This window comes from Mytilus edulis, chromosome 1 (genome assembly GCF_963676685.1).
Source record: "Mytilus edulis chromosome 1, xbMytEdul2.2, whole genome shotgun sequence".
NCBI lineage: Eukaryota > Metazoa > Mollusca > Bivalvia > Mytilida > Mytilidae > Mytilus > Mytilus edulis.
This window is the reverse complement of record NC_092344.1, coordinates 90395829-90412554: the sequence shown is the minus strand read 5'-3', so window position 1 is coordinate 90412554 and position 16726 is coordinate 90395829. Positions and strand designations below refer to the sequence as shown.

The 16726-nt window shown below is 32.6% G+C and overlaps 4 protein-coding genes across 4 annotated transcripts in view; 2 read left to right on the top strand and 2 right to left on the bottom strand.

Annotated features, from left to right (window-relative positions):
* The window catches only part of LOC139494355 (coatomer subunit gamma-2-like), a 37587-nt gene extending 34158 nt beyond the window's left edge, over positions 1–3429 (bottom strand). Inside the window, exon 1 of the mRNA XM_071282524.1 lies at positions 3263–3429. Within this exon, the coding sequence (XP_071138625.1) occupies positions 3263–3302 (40 nt within the window). The 5' untranslated portion in view covers positions 3303–3429. The remainder of the gene's footprint in view (positions 1–3262) is intronic.
* Positions 3430–3504: 75 nt separating this feature from the next.
* Positions 3505–7133, top strand: LOC139494365 (EKC/KEOPS complex subunit TPRKB-like). Its single transcript, XM_071282531.1, has 4 exons — positions 3505–3648; positions 5148–5270; positions 5841–6014; positions 6816–7133. Exons 1-4 carry the CDS (start codon positions 3505–3507, stop codon positions 6906–6908), a joined length of 534 nt encoding a protein of 177 aa, XP_071138632.1. The 3' UTR covers positions 6909–7133.
* A 3118-nt stretch (positions 7134–10251) lies between these two features.
* Positions 10252–16332, bottom strand: LOC139494346 (uncharacterized). Its single transcript, XM_071282515.1, has 2 exons — positions 16203–16332; positions 10252–11660 (listed from the first exon to the last, which is right to left on the bottom strand). Exon 2 carries the CDS (start codon positions 11596–11598, stop codon positions 10366–10368), a length of 1233 nt encoding a protein of 410 aa, XP_071138616.1. The 5' UTR covers positions 11599–11660; positions 16203–16332; the 3' UTR covers positions 10252–10365.
* Positions 16333–16370: 38 nt separating this feature from the next.
* The window catches only part of LOC139494341 (ectopic P granules protein 5 homolog), a 58727-nt gene continuing 58371 nt past the window's right edge, over positions 16371–16726 (top strand). The window contains exon 1 of the mRNA XM_071282508.1: positions 16371–16454. Coding sequence (XP_071138609.1) covers positions 16410–16454 — 45 coding nt within the window. The 5' untranslated portion in view covers positions 16371–16409. The remainder of the gene's footprint in view (positions 16455–16726) is intronic.

Genomic DNA, 16726 nt, shown 5'->3' with positions numbered 1-16726 from the left:
TGCCCTATATTGATTTAAATCCAGTCTAAACAAAAATATCCCTCTATAGAAGGATAATTTTACCCCTCTATAGAAGGATTATCCCTCTATGCAGGTATAATTACCATATAGAGGGTTTGTTCCCAACCTGATGTACAACAGGCACTTGTTTCTATCCATGGAATAGGGATATGTAATATGGATAGTCAACCTTCCCAAACAAGTGCCTGTGGTTGTAGTTGTACATCTATGGCATAGACAGATCCAGGGTAAAGGGGGGGCAGCCCCCCCTTTCGTTGGAAAAATTTGGTTGATTATATAAGGAATCATTGAAGCATGACTGGAGCGGGCCCCTCCTTAGGTCAGTCAGTGCCCCCAGAGGCGGATTTAGGGGGGGGGCCCGGGGCCCCCCTTTTTGGGAAAAAATTTGGTTGCTTATATAGGGAATCACTGAAGCGTGACTGGAGCCCCCCCCCCCCTTTAGGAAAAGTTCTTGATCAGCCACTGCCATAGGCGGATCCAGGAGGGGGGGCAGCCCCCCCCCTTTTCGTGGGAAAAATTAGGTTGATTATATAGGGAATCATTGAAGCATGACTGGAGCGGGGCCCCCCTTAGGTCAGTCAGCGGGCCTCCCCTTAGGAAAAGTTATGGATCGGGAAGCACTAATGACAGGACGATTGCCCGGATAGTGACAGGACGGTTGACCGGACGAGATATAAATAGTCATAACTTTTTTGTTATTCAGTAGATTTGTTTAATATTTGTAGACCTTAAAGATATTAAAATATATTTTATGAAAATCAAACAAAAAAAGTGAAAAAAATATTTTTGAGTATATAAAGTTGACCGGACGGTATTCACACTCGCCGTTAAACGCTATACATATATTCAACTGGTCGGCAACAAGTGTTAATATCTCTTTTGTTTTACAATATTTGTCAACAAAATTCCGGAATCTGTGAGAATAATAAATATTAGATACGAAAATATAAATTTCAAAGTAAAAAAATAAAAAAAAATGTTTTTCTCCATAAAAAGTTGACCGGACGGTATTCACATTCGCCGATGTACGCGTTAATTATATTGAACTGATAAAAAAAAGTGTTATGTCTTATTTGTTTTACAATATTTTTACACCAAACTAAGAAATCTAAGAGATCAATAAATACTTGATATGAAAATATAAACTTTATAGTACATAAAAATGTTTTTCTTCAAAAAAAGTTGACCAGACGGAATTCACATTCGCCGATATATATGCTTTAAATATATTGAAATGATCGACAAAAATGTTAATATCTCTTTTGTTTTACCATATTTGTCCATGAAATCAGAGACATATAATGTCTCTGATGAAATTAAGAAATTTTGGAGATTTATAAATATGTTATAAGAAAATATTAAATTTATAGTAAAAAAAATATTTTTGAGCAAATAAAGTTGACCAGACGGAATTCACATTTGCCCATATATGCTTTAAATATATTGTACTGATCGACACATGTTAAATATCTATCCATGAAATTAAGGAATCTGTGAACTCTATAAATATACACTTTATAATAAAAACTTTGAGCCCAAAATGTTGACCTGAGTAAGTTCACCAGCACACTAGAAGACCTGATATTTAAAATATTTATTATTTAATTAAGATTACTATCTAATTTTGACACCTGTCGTAATCACCAATCAAGCCAATAATCATGTCATTTAAGTTTTCACACCTGAGACATTAATTGAATTAACTTATATAATCAAGTTGGCAATTAGAATCCAATCAAAGATTACAGTGAATTGCATGCACGTTTTATTAAACAATACAAAATCTCAGATAAAACTAGATAGCTGTCTGACATGGATTAAATTAAAGTGAGATCACCAATCTCCTGGTATCAAATCATTTGAAAAAATAACAACAATGTATTGCAATAAGACCTATAACATTGAAGGAGTAAACTTGTATTAAGTCGTGTTCTGACCCTTTATGATAGAAAATAAAAGACACAGATTACCTTGCACGGGCATCGAACACAAAGTTACTTTAGTATAATACTGCACTGTCACTAACTAGTCTGTCACTATATTTAAATTCAGTTATAAAAAAAAATCACCTTATAGTCTTTCATTTTCTCTTCGAAAGCATTCGAAATTTGATTACTATTGAATTCGTTTCTACTGTATCCAGGGGCTTAACTAGATTCTTTTAAAAGTGAGGCAAGATATATTCGCCATTTGGTGAGGGATCTGGCGGCCGTCAAGACCCCGACCCAGAAACTATGAACAAATATTACGCAAAATCGTGAATCCTGAGAGTTTCGCGGACTCTTAGGAGGCACAATTATTTGAATGTCCCTACCCTTGGAACCTCAGTCCGGTCATTTTTTTTTCAAGAAAGTTTATATTTACATATCATATATTTATTGATGTCGCAGATTTCTCCAGTTTCATGACTTAAATCAGCTGCTTAAATATTGTTAATCCTTAATTATTTTTTTTTATTAACATACATGTATAATCAACGTGTACATCGGCGAATGTCACACACAACACCGTCCAATTATTTTTTTTGGCAGAAAAACATTTTTGTTTATCATAAAGTTTATATTTTCGTATAAAATATTTATAAATCTCATAGATTCCAGAATTTCATGAACGAATATTGTAAAACAAAAGAGATATTAACATTTGTGTTGATCATTTCAATATATTTAAAGCATATATTGGCGAATGTGAATACCGTCCGGTCAACTTTTTATGGAGAAAAACATTTTTTTTTACTATAAATTTATATTTTCGTATCTAATATTTATTATTCTCACAGATTCCGGAATTTTTGTGACAAATATTGTAACCAACAAAAGAGATATTAACACTTGTTGCCGACCAGTTTAATATATGTATAGCGTTTAACGGCGAGTGTGAATACCGTCCGGTCAACTTTATTTGCTTATAAATATTTTTTTTCACTTATTTTGTTTGATTTTCATAAAATATATTTTAATATCTTTAAGGTCTACAAATATTAAACAAATCTACTGAATAACAAAAAAGTTATGACTATTTATATCTCATCCAGTCAACCGTCCTGTCACTATCCGGGCAATCGTCCTGTCATTAGTGCAACCCTTATGGATCCGCCACTGACTGTATGGTCCCAACTATGGTTAGCAAACTCAAAAAAAAAGGAACCATTAGAGTTACGGTTCCGCAGCTACCCGTAACCCGGGCTCAGTCCCCTAATTATTGGTAAATGATGATGATATCGTCAGTAATTAAAAATTACCTTCTTCCTCTTCTTTCTTATCACGCCTAAGCATATGCATTTTTCCTGAAAATTATATTAACCCGACAGGAAGTTCTTCTATTCCACGTTGAATATGAATTCTACGCATGCGGGGAGCTCTCCCACATCTGAAGGTAAGAAAAACTTTCATTTCCTGTCAAAAATAAAAGTAGAAATTGACTCGAATTTTTGTATTGCTTCAAGTTTAGACGAATAACACGTCGTTTTCTCTTAATTTCAAAATGTCAATACGAGTCTTAAAGAATGAGTTTTACATGGATTCGACTATTTCTCTTGCTCTCTTTAGAAACGTTGAAAATGCCAAAGAAGTAAGACAAAACGTGATGAATGGTACATTTGAAGCAGCTTTATTGAAGCCATCAATGGTATGCTAGATGAATTTAAGATGGGTGTAATTAACTTGTAAGAATTCAAAATTAACACATTCAGTCACTTTCTTCGTGTCTGTCAGTACATAGGCTTCAACCAGGCAAGTTAACATAAATTTGAATAGGTTCTGGAATATTTACAGTAGAAGTTTATATGAGGGTGGTTATGGGTTATTTTCTTGCAACATGTTTTGCTATTTTTATTTCACATGCAGCTGTAAAAAAAGGTTCGTTATTCACCATGTTTTGTGAAATTGGTAAAAAGATCAACGTGCAAGACATTTTTAATTGTTCATGTATCGTGAAATGTCAATTTTATTTCACGTTCTCCTGTGAAGATACACCTCCCCTTTTTACGCCCCTCTTATATAGCTCGATACACCTTGTCCGCAATAACTGGACATCTTAAAGGTTCCTGTTACAAATTTCTAATTCCAAAAAGGAAAAGTGCTACAAAGTTCAAGTGTTGCAGATTCCCATTTACAATAATTAAGGTTGATTGACTTTATACAAATTCACCCTGTTATTGTGGCTTTCATGTAACATATAGACACCAGGGTTTTTTTTCAAATATTTTTAAACTTCAATCTTTGATAGCATTCATGTGAGATGATTACATTCTTGTGTTATGTGCTGAAATGTCATCTAAACTTCAATCTTTGATAGCATTCATGTGAGATGATTACATTCTTGTGTTATGTGCTGAAATGTCATCTGAGATTAAATTTAAGAAAAACACCCTTAACATTTGCCTTATGTAGAAAAACTATTTTTAGTATTTTATTGTGTTTAAAAACAACTTATCATTCAAATTTCTTCGTTTCAATGTTATAATAATAGTACATGTATATTCAAGTACAGGAACATTAAACATAGAGCGCTTTGATCACTAGAATTGCTGTCTTTGTCCTATTATAATTGAAAAAAAATATTGTAAAGGCTTAAGTTTATCTTGATTTTACCATGGGTTGGCCTTGTATGCCAATATCTTTTCCAATTGCTATAGCTTGTGGTAAATATGTAGCCTAAAGCTCCAAGCCATAATAAGATCATGATAAACATCAAGTGCATGACGCACTTTGGTCAACTCCTGTAATGAGTTGCACATGCTGTGGTAGGCAGGCCACAATAGTATCTTTTTCTTCAATTCCTTTTACCATATGGTTCTGTCAATTTCTTTGGAAAGCAACAGGTCCAAGATCATGGCAGATATCTTTTGTCTTAATTCAAAGCATAATTATTTTCCTCACTTTGTCAATCTTTGTGGCCCATTAGAGTTACAAACTTAACATTTCTAGAAAATCCAACTATAAATATTGGCTTTTACATACAACTTTCGAGCAGGGATACAATGTGACTAAAAGTCACTTTTTTCAGTAGCTATCATGACATATAAAAAAAAAAAATCTTGATCCTGATCCTTACCGAAAAAAATCAATTGATATAACGCAGAGACATTATAATTATAGTATTAAAAGATTGCTTTTATTTTGTAGATTTGCGATCCTTTCCAAGTAATTGTAGCAGCAAACAGAGCCATTCATTTGAACAGACAGAATAAGATGATTACAAAGAATGTTCATTCAGAAATCTTATTTTGTCTATCACCAACTAAAAATGTAATTATGCAAACATATTTAAGTAAAAAGACAAAAGTAAAGGCTAACATAATAATATTATTATGTCATTGAAAAATGTAGTTGAACCATATTTTTATTTATCTAAAAATTAATTAGGAAATACTAGTGTTATGTACAAAATCTTATTACCAATCGGGACTTACAAATGTAATTGTATATCTTGCATTGATGAACAATTTTGCTGTTTACAATTGTTGTTGAACTGTTATAATATAGTTCACAAGATAGGCACAATGCTAAAGTTGTTCAGCAGTTTGTTAAAAAAAATACCCCATTTATAAACAATAACTCATTATTCCTCAAATATGGATTCAAATGATGCTTTCAGCTATACTTACATTTTTCTTGATCTTAATGCCAATTGTTTTTGCTGTTTACAGCGTTTGTTCATCTGTAAAAGTTTTCAGACATACTATACAACTAAGAAATACAAAATCCTACCTCCTCATGTCATTACTTGGATAACAAGAATTTAAAAACAATTTGGTGTGTTTTTATGTGATATGTAATTAAAGTTGATTTCATTCAATTATGTCCTATTTTGTACAGATATCAGATTCTTTTCGGAAGTTTGGTTTAGCAGATAATGAAACTAGTGTAATGGTAGTTGTTGCAGACGACATAGATGGCAGTACCATGTCAGCAATATGTAAATGTGTAAAAGGAGAATTAAGTGATGCGCAAGATGTTATACATTTGACAGAAACAAAGCCAATACAGAAGGTAAAATTACATACTATTACAGTAAATTGGTTGTAACTGATTTGCAACTGGTTGAAGTTCTGACCAGTTGAAAAGTTTTGTTTGATGAAACAAACTGCAATTTCGGATCAGAATTTTGAATTAATTGCAAAAGGTGGACAGAAACAATTAAAATTAAGTTTTAGTAATTTGAATAGTTGCAGTACTGTATTCATATGCTATAAAGTCAAAAATTCAGACCACCATTTTGGTGCAATAAACCAAAATATCCATGACATCCAATCTTACAATTCTATTATCAAGCTTATGATACAAAATACTTATGCATCATTTTGGTTGTCCTATCAGACCTAACTTTCATCTTTCAGACACTTTTATTGAGCTTCGTAATATAGATGTTTATTGTAGAATATCAATCAAAATATACCATATGTGAATAAAAATGTATGTGGAATCGATCAGTGAGACAGCAACTCAATGACTGAAAAATCTAAAGTTGACTAGGACTCAACATATCTACTTCAACAATTGACAAGTTTCAATACAGAATGTACAGCACTAAATTAACACTAGTAACTAGGAAAGTAAAAAGTAAATAAATTTAATACAGATAGTCATATATCTACCATCAACACCAAATTTACGAGAGGACAAAACCAAAATGATACAAGATAACAAAAGACAACCATTGAAGAGTTTACTGACTTCAGACAGGCACATGTCTTTTCAAGTATTTAACAAAAAAAATTTACCATATTACTTTTTCTGTTTCGATACAGTCAACTACAGTAATTAAAATGAATGTGAATTTGTTTCTTTCAGATTTACAAAATACCAGATGAGGAATTAGTAGTGAGTAAATTACTAGACAGTATTGTTTCCAGGATATCAAGTAAAGATGTATTAACGCTATGAGACAAAGAGCTACATCTAGCAACCTAAAGGCTGATTTGTGATAGCAACAAGATAGATAGAAAAGGTTATTGTGACATTAAACAATTGGGACTGAAAAAAGAATAATGGTGTTTCAAAATAATGTTATTAAAGTGTCAGAAGAGTAAAGTACAATACATAAAAACAAATACTGTCAGACTGTATGGTCTATTATATGTTTTAAAATAAAATACTTCACAACATGAATTTTATACTTTTTCTTAATCAAGGATTGGTTTTCCTGTTTGAATGTTTTATACTAGTCATTGTTGAGGCCCTTTATAGCTTGCTGTTCTGTCTGAGTCCAGGCTTTGTGTTAAAGACCATACTTTGACCTTTAATGGTTGTTTTTTTACAAATGGTGACTTGGATGGAGAGTTGTCTCATTGGCACTCATAAACTCATCTTCTGATTTCTATTGGAAAAAAATCATATTTACATATAATACAGTAATGCTTTATTCCAAAAGCATATATTTTGAATGAGGTAGAGTTGAGCCTTATATGTAATGAGAAGAAAAGTTTTTAATTATAAGAATACAATGTACAACTATTGTTACAGCAGTCTTTTTTATACCCATGCCTCAAAGATGAAAGTTATATGATGGGGCACATGTTCATTTGCCCATTGTTTACATAATTGTGTGTCAAAGTAGATTTATCAAATCTTTTGAAACTTTATACTTTATAATATGGGTCTTAAATATATAGATTAATGTTTGAGTTTGAAGAATTTGACATGTACCATTCAAGAGTTTCATCTTGAAAGAGAGATACAAAACAAGTACATAGCTGTACACTGAAATGCCTAAACTTATTTACTGATTATGATTATAATTGAACATGATCAGTTATGCTGGAAAGTCTTAAATATCAACATCATGCTACAGGTATCACATAATATTAACCTTATTTATGATCCATGAATATGTGATCAAACTCCTGTGAACCCTGTCAGAAAGACATGCTCACCTAACAATTATTTTATGCACCAAAATAGTTGACTTATTCCTTGTTATATCTTAGAAACACAGCTTAAGTTATTATGAAAACTTAAAGCTGACCATAAATGCTGTTTGCTTGGTTGAAGCAAATACCAATTTGATAGTTTTTGGTTGGGCCCATCAAAGGGTCGATCTAAAGAACTCTGCACAGGATGAAATATTCCAAAAAGATCCCCTAAAGTTGGCTAAGATTTAGAAATATGGTCACATGGAGTCATTGGACTTTTCCTGTTCTGCAGTAACATCTATCCTAAGGGGTCATCTGTTTGGCTTAGTTCATGGATCAGGATGTCCAGTCAGAACATGGATGCTAAATCAGTTTCCTCATGTACGCCAAGCACAATGCTGTCTTCATGCTAAAAAGACTCTTGCCACAACTCTTTCTTTTAGGGGTCCATAAGTGAACTGCTGCATTGCAAATATTTCTTTCCAATTCCAACAAAGCATGCTTGAAATTCTTGCCACAGGGTGTTAAGAAAATAACCATCAATTAAACTAAACTAAATATGTTTTGAATAGTTTAATAGACTTCATTCTTTTCCCTTATGGTATCATGCAGTCCTGTGATAAAATTGCTTCATCATTTTACCTAATGTATCATTACAATGCATTATCAGCAATATCAATAAAGTATGCTAAGACAGGATCAATAAAGTATGCTAAGACAGGAGCCTGTAATTCTGTTGTTGTCCTTTGTTACCATTTATCACATTTGTTTTCTACATAAATCATATAAATCTTGTTTGAATTGTTTTATATTTGTTAGTTCTGGTCATGTATATCTTGCATTGTGGTATGGGTTTTACTCTTTGTTGAAGGCCATACATTGACCTATGGTTGCTAACCTTCTACAATATTTGGTCTCTATGAAAATTTTCTCATAGGCAAGCATAGCACATCTTTCTTTTTTTTAACAAAGAGTCATGTTAACATCTGATAATCTAAATTAATCTTCATATTAATCCTAATTATTTTGTAGTACTAAATTGCACTTTCAAATAATACCTTACCATACTCAAAGAACAACTATGGTTGGGTGTAGAAGAGTGCACACGCTGAAATGTCTCGCCTTACAATCATTCAATACACTAACTATAGTTCACCTAATTCTTATAGTTTCTAAGAAACAGACTTGTTTAGTTATAGTTGTTCATTTCTGTGTCATTTTGGTCTCTTGGGGACGGTTGTCTCATTGGCAATCATACAAAATCTTCTTTTTTATATTAACCAAGACAAGAGTGCACAAGATGAAATGTCTCGTCTTCTTTACTAAACATTGATATTATGTTGAAAGTCCTAAATGTAAAGCTTTATTACAACTGTCACATAAAATTAACATTTACCAAGAAAAATAAACATTCCAATGAACCATGAAAATGAGGTCAAGGTCAGATGACCTATGCCAGGCGGGGATGTACAGCTAACAATTCTTCCATACATTAAATATAGTTGACCTATTGCTTATAGTTTTTAAAGAAAAACAGATAAAAACACAAAAACTTAACACTGAGCAATGAACCGTGAAAATGAGGTCAAGGTCAAATAAAACCAGCTCGACTGACATATAGATCATAAAATATTTCCATACACCAAATATAGTTGAAAATACATGTAGTATAAGAAAAAAGACCAAAACTCAAAAACTTAACTTTGACCACTGATTACCATGAAAATGAGGTCAAAGTCAGATAACACCTGCCAGCTAGACATATACACCTTAAAATCATTCCATACACCAAATATAGTAGACCTATTGCATACAATATAAACATCCCATACACCAAATATAGTAGACCTAACGCATAACGTATAAGAAAAACAGACCAAAACACAAAAACTTAACTATAACAACTGAACCGTGAAAGTGAGGTCAAGGTCAGATGACACCTGCCAGTTGGACATGTACACCTTACAGTCTTTCCATACACCGAATATACTAGACCTATTGCTTATAGTATCTGTAATATGGACTTGACCACCAAAACTTAACCTTGTTCACTGATGAAAATGAAATGAGGTAGAGGTCAAGTGAAAACTGTCTAACGGGCATGAGAATCTTGCAAGGTACATTTGTACCCACTTACCAAATATGCTTGTACTTATCCTATTACTCATAATAAGAGAGAAATTAACATTACAAAAAATCTTAACTTTTTTTCAAGAAGCCAAGGACAATGGACATGTGAAAGACGGAAACTTTGTAACATAAGGCATCAATATTCAAAGTATGAAGAATCTAGGTCTTACACCTACTCAAATATAAAATAAGCTAACTCAGCCTATCCCTATGTCATGCTAGGCTGGACTATAAAATATGTACTGTTTTGAATAACTAACACATTTAATTGTAAAACATATATAACAAAAAATCAGATAAAATTATCATTTAAAATTACTAAATTTTTTTTTTTTATAAAAGATTCTGATATGCTTGATTTATTTCCCGTTTTCAGGCTTTCTATTACACATATTATAGTATAATGATAAGAGTCTTTGTATCACAATTGTTGGAGGAATGTAGGTATAAAAACGACTTTTCTCATTGGTTGGATTTATATTCTGCCAATTTAAATAATAGAGTTTTCTCCATTTAGCCATTGATTTAAAATGTCTGTTAGTTTTGGGCCAGTAATTTGGATATAATTCTAAGACACCAGCATGAGATGGTAGAAACATTGTGTGCGTCATTCCGGCACCGTGCATTGCGACCAAAATGTCTGTCTGTGATATCCATTGTACCTGATCAGTCATGTCATGTTGATCTAGTTGTACACCTGCGACATAATGACCAGGGAAGACATCCTCCACAGCTTTTATTATTTCATTTTCATTTATAATCTTTCTCTTAATCAAACCTGAGGGATTTCCTGGATGGGCAATATAGTCATGCCTCCATATAAACAATATTGATACACTATCACAGTTTAATTTTTTCCATGAGGATTTATGTTGAGAAAGAAAATATCCTGAAAATTCATTAACAAATGGAAGTGATCCTAATGAGAAAAAGTTTATTGGACTGTTATATCCTAAAACAGCCCAAATAAGATCCTTATATAACACAGGCTGGTCAAACTTCTCTATTCTCTCAATCTGTCCAAATAATGTATCCCATGATTTATCGATGTGACCAGGATTATGACGTCCAAAGAACAAAATATTCATCTGACTTGGATTAAGATTCAGTAATTTAGCAACAACAAAAACATTATACATGTCTGTAACTTGGTGGAAAAAATTTGCATATTCATACCTCAACACAGCAAAAGTTGTATTTTTCCTGAGAGTTCTAACAATATTTGTATTCATTTGAGTTAAAGATTTCAACCAATCGTTCAAATGGTTTTTGCTGGTTAACTCCTTAAATGTATAAACAGGATATTTATTATGTGGACATTCTAGGAAGAAATGCCCAGGCTGTTGAACATTTACTGCAACATCATGTAATCTAGCAAACTCATTCCCAAATCCATTGAATTTTCCACCACAAAACATCACTTGGTTTTTCATCCATTCCTCCCTGAGATTTGTTGAAAAATAAAAGTACTTTAAATAAATACCATTCTGCACCCACTTGATCGCTTGGAATTCACATTTAAGTAAAACATACATACAAATACACACTGCACTTGTCCATAAGGCAATTTTCTTTTGACGAACAGATGGCATTATGATATTTACTCTTGTTAGTCCTATTGTGCGACATCTTCTAATTTCAAAACATTTTTCATCTGCAAAATGAATTGAACATATGCATTAAATACAAAGCATTCTTAGAAAAACCTCGGACCTATAGTGTGTGATAACATTTTGTGAGGGAACTCGATGTTTGCTGTACCACTATTCATTCCAGCGCACTTTATGACAATACCACTATATCAATCAGAAAGAATTTTTTGACAGTGTTTTAAGAATTGATTTTACTTTGAAGTCATTTATTATTTGTGAAACATTTGATGTTTTAAAAGGGCGAATTTTCTGTATAATGTCAATAATGACGTAAATTTTTGAATCCCAAACTTTCTATTGCCTTAAATACGTAATTGAAAGTTCCATAAACTATATCAATAGAGAACGACATGTTTACGAAATTATAGCAAACTTTTGACATTTTCTCCCTACCCAATTTGATTGGTTTAAGTTATTATTAGTTTACCTTCAAACTGTTTATGCTTTTCATAAAATTGAGAATGGAAATGGAAAATGAAAATACATGACTTGATTAAATCAGAACGTGCATGAATGTGTACAGTAACTTAAATGTCCTTCAAACAGGACACTGGTCAAGTCAGTTTTATGTCTTATCAATGAAAGTAAAGGTATTAAAGGTAAGAACTGCCACTTCTTCTATTTCCACAAAACTTTCCGAATACACAGTTGATAAATTATTTTTAAAAGCCTATTTTGGAGAAAAAAGAAAAAGTTGATGTTTGATTCCATTAAACAAGTATTTTTCGAAAAGAAATCGCTGGAATACATGTTATGTGTGGCTTCCCCAGGTAAAATTATTGTTTAACTGAACAACAAAAAACATTTATTAGTCTCATTTGAATATATTGATTACAATTAATCCCAAACTAAAGTAGTCATTAAATAAAGTAAAAATATGTCTGATCTGCCTATTTTTGGACATCAAAAGTCAATACAATCGTTTTAAGGTCAATTTTGTCTACCTCACAAAATCTTGTTAGGCACTAAAGTCACTAAAAGTCATTTTTAATTCAAAATTGGAGCATTATAAAAGAACAAAGTTATTGTCCAAGGCTAATAACTAAAAAAAATGTTTTCTTTAACTTTTTTTTAATAAAAAGTAAAATCACAAAACTGAACTACGAGAATAATTAAAAAAAAAGTCCCTAATCAAATGGCAAAATCATAGCTTAAACACATCAAACAAATGGATATATATAACAACTGTCATATTCTAGACTTGGTGCAGGCATTTTCTTGTGCAGAAAATGGTGGATTAAACCTGGTTTTATAATAAAAATCTTGTAAACATGAAATGTGAGTAAAAGATCACTATGAACAATGTAATTTTTCATTAATTTCTATTTCCATGGACAAGAAATGTAGGTATGAGAGTAATTATTTGAGATATGTGAGAAATTATTGAGATGTTTTTTATTATTGCGAAAAAAAGGGACAGGGTTATAATCACAATAATTTATCATTTAAACTCATATTTTGAAATTTTTCATATGAATTAAACAGGATTTTTCTCAATATCGCAAAAATTAAAATCACGTTGTAGTCTAAAATGACAAAATCGCAATAATAAATGCAAGCAATAAATTCTGAATTTACAGTATTTTCTGTGAAATGGTAGATTCTTTGATGATTTGCTGTGTTCAAGGAGGCTCCAGTGTGAATGTGAAGTATGATAGGTTGTGATTGGTTTATCCTGTAAAAACCAGGCTGTCTGGTGGTGTCTAGATGTTAACCTTTCTATTTCCAGAGAACCTCTTTTGAACTTTAACAAATGTTTTATCAAACTTGGCTCCATTATTACTACATGACTGGATGAGGTAGATCCTATAGATTTATGGTTTAATTGGTGGTAGGCCAAGCAAGCCATTGAATCGATAGACTGTAATTTGGGGACATAGGCTGGTTTCCAGATGTTATCTAAAATTCTTTGAACCCTGCATTTTTCAAATTTTTACCAAACTTTTTGGAGTTGATTGTTAAGTTACAGCTAATGATTAAAAGACTGAAATTTTAGCAAAAAATATGATTTGTATTTTCTTATTGTGTTGTCTTGATGTTTACTTAATTTTGTTTTTTGTCTCACCAGAGGCAGTGATGTACAGTGATTGAATAAAGCTTTATATTTTAAAAGAAGATAAAAGACCTGGAAGATTCAAACCTTGTATACAGATACCTTATGTTAAGAAGTTTATTTCTGTCATATGTCCTTTGTCTTTGACCCACTATATAATTGGTAAATGGGTTTCTTGCAATATCTACATGTACATGTCCCTCAGACAGGGTTAACATAAACACAACCTCATATCATTGATCAGTGATCAAAGTTAAAGTTCCGCTTATCAGATACTATGAGCAGCAGGTCAAGAAATCTGTGTCTGTTTGCTCAATAATGTGTTTGCAGACATTCACGTTTGCCCCATTTCACTTTCACACCCTACACGTTTCGCCTCCAAAGTCTGTTGGCACCTTACACTTTCACACCCTTTTTATTGGTTTTATGTTTAATAATTTGTAATCGAGTTTTAGTAAGTGTATATCATGTATATTGCTATAAAAAAAAATTCCATTGTTTAAAAATAAAGTGAGAATCTGTTTTTTTTTTGTGTTGAATAAATCTTAATCATGTTTTTGACCAAGTTATTGTATTGCTATAAAAACTAGATGTGTCATAGCAACACAAATGGCCCCGTCTCAAATTGATCTGTAACTCATCATGGTTAGCTCACATACCAAAAATCACCTCAATATATGAAAGCATTTAGAAAAAAGGTCTGTATAACTGTGATTTTCAAAAATTTATCATAGTCCAGAGCCCTAAATTACAGCAAAAAATAGTCGAGCGGAACGAAACTTACACTTTATCTATAATTCATCACGGGTAACTCAAATACAAAATGTACCAAAAATCATCCCAATATCTGAAAGTGTTTAGAAAAAAAGTCTGTATAACAGTGATTTTCAACAATTTATCAAAGTACATAGCCCGTAATTTCGCCATAAATTAGCCCAGCGGAACAAAACTTAAAACTTGATCTGTAACTCATCTTGGTTAACTCACATGCCAAAAATCATCCCAATATCTGAAAGTGTTTAGAAAAAAACTCTGTTTATAAATGGTTTGTTATGGAATGACAGAACTACGGAATTACAGAATGACGGACAAGGGTAAAACTATATGGCACTGACAACTTTGTTGCAGGGCCATAAAATAATCATTGTTTCAAACTAAAGTGAGATTGTGACAATGTTTTTTTTGTGTTGAATAAATCTTAATCATGTTTTGGTTAGTGTATTGATATAAAAAAAAACAACATTGTTTCAAAATAAAAGTGGCCAAGCTGTTGAAACAATTGTGACAGGATTGCTTCCCTTAGAACATGTGGTAGATACTTAGTCAGCCGTAAACAGCTGAGCTAAGGAAATACTTCTTTAGCTCAGTCGGTTAATGCTCTGCCTTGTTCATTTTGTAACACAGAGGTCCTAGGTTTGAGTCCCGGTGGAGACAAAGATAATTTTGTAAGATGAATCATGCTCTTCAGTTACATTGGCGCCCAACGAACAAACCCACGGTGGTTAGAGAGGAATTCTAGCTAGGGACTATTTGTGTGAGAGTCATAATGATACGATGACTCTTGAGGTGTTGGAAGTGTGACGGGATTGCTTCCCTTAGAACATGAGGTAGATACTTAGTCAGCAGTAAGCGGTTGATCTAAGGAAGTACTTCATTAGCTCAGTTGGTTAATGCGCTGCCTTGTAACACAGATGATTGGGTTCGAGTCTCAGTGGAGACAAAGATGATTTTGTAAGATGAATCATGCTCTCCAGTTACACAATTATGTTTTGTGTTTTTCATTTAAAATCTTCAATGTTTTACTAATATCAGGCTAAATATATATATGCAGTATTTACACTCTATCAAGTTAAAATAAGTTATAACAATCATGATTTTTCTAACAATCATGACAATTAAACTGGAATGGGTGTGTTAGGCACGAAAGAACCTATATGTGGTGTATGCTTGATGAGCATTACAATCAACAATCATTAAAATTATTCTAAAAAAAACCAAATGAGACAATGAAGCCAATTATCTGATTATTGCATGCGATCGAAAACAGGCAATTTAATCCAAAAAAAATAGGAACCAGCTTTTTTTCTTCATGAATGCATGCATAGGCGGATCCAGGGGGGCACTGGGGGGCCCGGGCCCCCCTTCGTGGGAAAATTTGGTTGATTATATAGGGAATCATTGAAGCATGACTGGAGCGGGGCCCCCCCTTATGTCAGTCAGCGGGCCCCCCCCCCCCCCTTAGGAAAAGTTCTGGATCCGCCACTGCCATGTATTTCAGTAGTAGATCCAGGGATAACAGTTGGGGTCTGGGGGTTGCAAGTGCCTGTCCCAAGTCTCTGTTATAACTACGTTTTCTCGTTTTTGGATGAATTGGATTTATTTTGGTCAGCAACCTGACAGATGTGCTTATCACTTGTTGCATTTCAATGTTTCTATATTACAGTTTGATATTTATGTTTATGTGTGTGTATCAATGTAAGTAGCTGCTTACTGTTCACATATCCTGTTTATGATGAGTATTTTTCTAACATTAGCCATTAAGCATTTCCGTTTCGGCTTTAACCTTTTCTAAAATAAACAATAAACAGCTCTAGTAATAGGTGGGAGTTACTCCCCCTCGCATGCTTATCGCGTTTCTAGATTTATCGAAGAACAAATGTAAATAAACATCCGAACGAATCAAAATAATCTTGTGACAATGGCTGAAGCAGTTCAACCAAAATCGTCGATTAAGGCAAAAAAAGTACATGCATGTCTACCAATTTGGAGTCATTTCGACTCTTTTAGTTCTTATTTTCTGTTGTCCCTCATTTTTCAGTTATTTTTTATAATCAATTGTTATTGATGTGAGTAATGACGAAACAGCTGATTATAAGATCATTAGAAATATAAATTATGCAGTCCACACCATACATTATTTCTTGATTTCACCACTACTATTAACAATTTGGCAGTGGTGAGTTCATATATGTCTCTTAAACACCTCATCGCTATTTGTCCGCCATGACTTTATAT

What these genes read in the sequence shown, in the direction of transcription:
- LOC139494346 (XM_071282515.1), bottom strand. Translation starts at nt 11,598, where the DNA reads ATGCCATCTGTTCGTCAAAAGAAAATTGCCTTATGGACAAGTGCAGTG.
- LOC139494365 (XM_071282531.1), top strand. Translation starts at nt 3,505, where the DNA reads ATGTCAATACGAGTCTTAAAGAATGAGTTTTACATGGATTCGACTATT. An exon ending in GTCTATCACCAACTAAAAAT is followed by an intron (nt 5,271 to 5,840) that starts GTAATTATGCAA and finishes TATTTTGTACAG; the next exon opens with ATATCAGATTCTTTTCGGAA. An exon ending in AAACAAAGCCAATACAGAAG is followed by an intron (nt 6,015 to 6,815) that starts GTAAAATTACAT and finishes TGTTTCTTTCAG; the next exon opens with ATTTACAAAATACCAGATGA.